This window comes from Cryptotermes secundus, unplaced genomic scaffold (assembly GCF_002891405.2).
Source record: "Cryptotermes secundus unplaced genomic scaffold, Csec_1.0 scaffold407, whole genome shotgun sequence".
In the NCBI taxonomy this organism is placed as follows: Eukaryota; Metazoa; Arthropoda; class Insecta; order Blattodea; family Kalotermitidae; genus Cryptotermes; species Cryptotermes secundus.
In genome coordinates, this window is record NW_019741981.1 from 2,845,023 (window position 1) to 2,850,136 (window position 5,114).

Consider the following 5,114-nt stretch of genomic DNA (forward strand, 5'->3'; position numbering starts at 1 on the left):
TGCTCTTGACTTGTTTAGCTTTTTTTGGCTGAGGTGAAGAAGGGCTCTTCCATTGCGACGATTGCTGCTTGCTTTCAGGGTCGTAGCCATAAACCCAACTTTCGTCACCAGTGACAACCTTCGAAAGAAAGTTTGGATCCTCCTGAAGCTGTTGCTGAAGTTCCCTGCAGACTTCCAAGCGATGCTGCTTCTGTTCATTTTGCAGCAGTCGTGGCACAAGCTTCACCGCAGTCCTCCTCATGTTCAGTTCCTCTGACAAAATTCGTTGACATGTACCATAACTTAGTCCGAAGGTGTTACAGAGGTCTTGGATGGTCAGTCTGTGATCTTGCAGAATCAGATCCCTAACTTTTGTGACATTTTCTGGTGTTTTGCCTGTTGACGGCCGTCCCGAACGATCGTCATCATCAGTCAATGTTCGGCCATTTTTAAAACGCGTATACCAGTTGTAAGTTTGTGTGTGGCCTAAACTGTTTTCACCAAAAGCTTGCTTCAATATTTGGTGCGTTTCTGCAGTGGTTTTCCCAAGTTTGAAACAATACTTTATACAGACACGCTGCTCTCTCAGGTCAGCAATCGCAAAACCGCAAACTCACGGAAACACAACAATGGAAATACGTTCATCAACAATAAACCCAACCACTCAACTCGACGCCGCTTGCCACACTGATTCAAGAAGGATGTGTGAGGAGACACTTAGCGGTATTTCGATGTACTCGTAACCATTCACGTGCAAAATTCAAATTTCGGAAACTTTTAGATTGCCCTACGTAGTTATAGCTTCATTTCCCCTCAGTCTCCTATCTGAATCCTTGAAAATATAGGTTGTGCTGTGGGATAGGTTCTTGAGAACATTTTACTTTTAAAACTGGTGATGTATAATATTTTGTTACAATTCTGTTATATGATATAATTTTAATTTTGTTTAACCTTAATTGTGCTGCATGAAGGGTGGAAGAAATTTTCAAAGATTCGTCAGTTTTGGAGTTCAAAGGAAGCTGGTGGAGGTAAATAATGGAAGGTTATTGTTAATGTTTTCAAATCATATGAAGATTATTCATGCCATCCCCTGTGTTTTCTCAAAAACATGCAAGTTATACAGATATTGTTGCATGATATAAAGTATGGTTCCTTTTTAGGTATGTAACTTTTATTTCAAACATTTTTAGTTTATTAATGTTAAAACATGTACATATAGGTCCTTCCATTCCTTCCACAGTGTAATGTCTATAGTATGATTACCAAACCAACAACGAATGTACCAGGCACGTTTGTATATGTAGCTGTACCGCTAGACTTTAGTCAGGCGCTTGGTGCACATCCCCGCTGGGACACAGCTATCTTGACTGAGTTTTTTCATAGTTTTCCTCAGTTCCTTCTTGCAAGGGCTAGGACAGTATCTCACTAGCACTTATTTCCAAATTGTGTCCCATTCATTATTCATCAGCCATGTTACCATTCATTGTGGTGTAGTCTTGTGTTGTAAGGTAAACCACATACAACAACAGATTTGTATTTTTAAATCAAAGTCAAGGTAAGTGGGGTACGTAAAACTGCAAAGAATGGTTTTGGAAATTATGTGTACTTTAATGGAGTGCAGGTGTTTGCTTTGTTTGTTCTATGTTAATTTATACTTGTGTGAGCCTTATAGTGATTTTAGTGAATCTGTGGAAAAGAATGTAACTTCAGCAGATCCCACAGTTTATTTATTTCTCTATTTTACATGTGCATGGACACATGCATGTGTAGATATGTGTAATATATTGGACAAACAGGATGCACATTCAAAGAATACATAAACACTATTAGGACAAATAGGTGAAACTATAAATTCGTACAACACATTCTAGAAATGTGACACGCTAATGATACAGTAGACCAGATTATGGAAATACCAGGTGCAATTGGAAAGTTCCAGACTGTTATTGTTGTAACTGCCTCAGTGAAAGCAGATGAGAGAGGATGCCAAGGTGACACATCCTCAAGCCTGTTAAATCAGTCTGCCACATGACACTGTGCTGAGAACACACGAGCACTTTTTCAACTTTGTGTTTCATTTCATCTGCAGTGGATGGCAAAATCGAGCAATGGGTCTGCATTAAGTTTTGTATAAAGGTCAGTAAATCCACTACCGAAACCTGTGAAATGCTTCGTGAGGCTTTTGGAGAACATTCTTTAAGCCAGACAACGGTTTCTGAATGGCACTCACGTTTCAAGGCTTGTCAGGTTTCAGTTGAAGGTGAATATTCAGGGTGACCAAGCACCAGCAAAATGACAGGAATTGAGGAAAAAATTCGAGAACTTATCCACAAAGACCATCACAGAACAGTCCGTGAGCTCACAGACACCGTTGGAATCGGCTATGGAGTTTGCCAGGAGATCTTAACAGAAAATTTGAGCATGTGTCACATTTCCGCGTAGTTTATTCTCCGACTCTTGACAGATGATCAAAAGCAGCGGCGCATAAACATGTCTCTTGAGCTATGAGAGAAGGCTAACGAGGACCCAACTTCTATATGTAAGATGTAATGGTTGATGAAAGTTGGATTTATGGTTATGGTCCAGAAAGAAAGCAACAAGCATTGCAGTGGAAGAGCCCACAATCACAGCAAAAAAGGTGCAACAGGTCCAGAGTTCAACAAAGAGCATGCACATTGTTTTTTTCATTGTGAAGGGGACTGTTCACCATGAATCTATTCTCTTAACACTATGGTCAACTCTGGTTTATACCGTGATGTTTTGAGATGCTTGAGAGAAAATATGTGACAGAGCAGACTGGGACTTTGGTGCAGCCACAACTGGTTCTCTCATCACGACTGAAAACCACAGAATTTGTGACTAACAACAACATGGTTATCGTTCCCCATCCTCCCTACTTGCCAGACTTAACCCCATGTGATTTTGCTTTGTTTCCCAAATTGAAAATGAAACTGAAGGGACAATGTTTTGAAAGAGTGTCTGACATCCAAAGGGAATTGCAAGTGGTACTTGATAGCATTAAGGAAAATGACTTCCATGGTGCTTCAAAGCATGGAAAAATGGTGGGATCACTGTATACATTCCCAAGGAGACTATTTTGAAGGAGATGGCAGCCAAAATTTTGTAAGTTAAGCCAGCATTTCTTTTTTGACCTACTTCAGGAACTTTCTGATATTCCTCATATTATAGAAAAAAAAAAAAAGAAAGTGACCAAGCTCAACACATTGGAAAGATTTCATTTATGCATGCAACATAACCAAGAAGGGTCTACGAGTACAAATGAATGATACATTTACAAATGTATATAACCCTATATTTAATATTTTATTTAAAACATACATAAATAACCTCACCCCTCCCCACCTTCACAGCAATAGTACACTGTGTGTGTGTATATATATATATATACATACATACATACACACAGCTGTAACAATTTGGATTATAATATAAAGCTTGCATGTGAGAGTTGTACAACTCATTTTCCCAGGAAGTTTAAAAGCCAGCACAACCAAGATTCTGAGGAAAGATCTCAGCAAGCAGTTGCCCCACATCACAACTATTACCACCACAGTGGAACAACCAAGCAACATATATACAGATATGTAGCAGTCACAAGTCTTAAATAAGACTAATAATTTATAAATATCTTAATCTCTGTTTAATTTTGATTGTATTTTTATCCTTTTAATGTCAAATTTTAAACTATATTCGAGTTACATTTAAATTAAAGTGTATCTGTCAGCAAGAAAACTTACGTAAACACACTATGGATCCATATTGAACTATGATACAATTCAGGAACTAGTATCAGTATTCTTGTATGCCTGAAGATGACCAAGAAAAGGGTTGAAACATGTAGTGTTACCACCAACAGCTAATAAAACAAATGTTGACACAGTAGCATCTGTTCTGTCTTTTTCAGAATTATTATTGTGTACACTGTCACATTATATATCTTTCATGTGTATATGCACTGTTGCATCTTTCATTCACACCAAACATTGATTTGTTATAGGATCAGCATTGAGTTCTGGGCATTCGTCAGAGTCATTGGAGAAATCAAGCCGACACAGCGGGAGAGTATAGCAATAGTGTCCTGTTAGTTCCATGTAGTAACACAGCATCAGTTAGTGCAAGCTTTGGTATACCACAGAATGCAGACATTGATATTTAACAAAAGCATGATGGAGAACAGCATGTATTTTAAGCAGTCACAGGTAAATGAAAGTTTGATTCGTGTTTCATTGAGGATAAACTCAAAGAATAATTTAGCAGTCACGTTAGTATTAGCCATGGAATGTTTCAAAGTGGAGATACTAAAAATTCCTTTCAGTAATATGGGACTGGTGTATTGTGTAACCATGCATAACATACCATTGATACTTCACACTAGGAAGCAATTGAACTAATTGAGTCCTTTTCTTTTCTTTCCCCAGGCAGCCTAAGTTTTCCATGGTGTACCAGAATCCACAATATAACAGACCTTATCTGCATTAACTTATTACTGACTGATTATTAAACTAGTGCAAGACTTAATTCATCTCACTCTGTGCAATATAAGATGTGATGACAACTTTGAACATGGTGGCCAGTAACAGTATCGTGAAAGAACTTAGTGTGGAGGCACAAAGAAAAATTCTTTTTCAGATTTAGTATGAACATTTCTTATTGTAGCTTTCAGGGTGGTGACATATAGGCACTTGAAGTGTATATATTTTATAGTATTTCTCCTTTAAGACACTGAATGTATAGTATACTGGTATAATCCATGGGCTAAATGCAGAATAGCAGAAGATCCAGTCTGTCTCAAGAAAGAAACTGTAATCCCATGAAAGATTTATTGTTTAATGTTTCATGTTGTTTTTCCTATTGTATGATATGCTGTTGATAATATAAACCAAGAAAAATATTGTTAGTTGATTCTGATTAGTGGACTTGACACAGTTTGGGAGTACAACAAATCTTTCAGAATTCAAGGAAGACTTGACCCTGTACTCTCTGAAATTTAAATATGTTAATAGGAATCAGTCAACCAAGCAAGATAAAATGTAACCGATTGTCATGGTTCAGTTATTAACCCTCCCACTTTATGTTTGGGAGGTCCTAGTTCAGTTCTTAGGCCAGGGGCTAAC

The 5,114-nt window shown here is 37.8% G+C and overlaps 1 protein-coding gene across 1 annotated transcript in view; it reads left to right on the plus strand.

Annotated features, from left to right (window-relative positions):
• LOC111872924 (transport and Golgi organization protein 1) overlaps positions 1-4,891 on the plus strand; it is a 35,562-nt gene extending 30,671 nt beyond the window's left edge. The window contains exons 16-17 of the mRNA XM_023867214.2: positions 3,998-4,199; positions 4,419-4,891. Of these exons, the coding sequence (XP_023722982.1) occupies positions 3,998-4,068 (71 nt within the window). The 3' untranslated portion in view covers positions 4,069-4,199; positions 4,419-4,891. The remainder of the gene's footprint in view (positions 1-3,997; positions 4,200-4,418) is intronic.
• Positions 4,892-5,114: the final 223 nt, after the last annotated feature.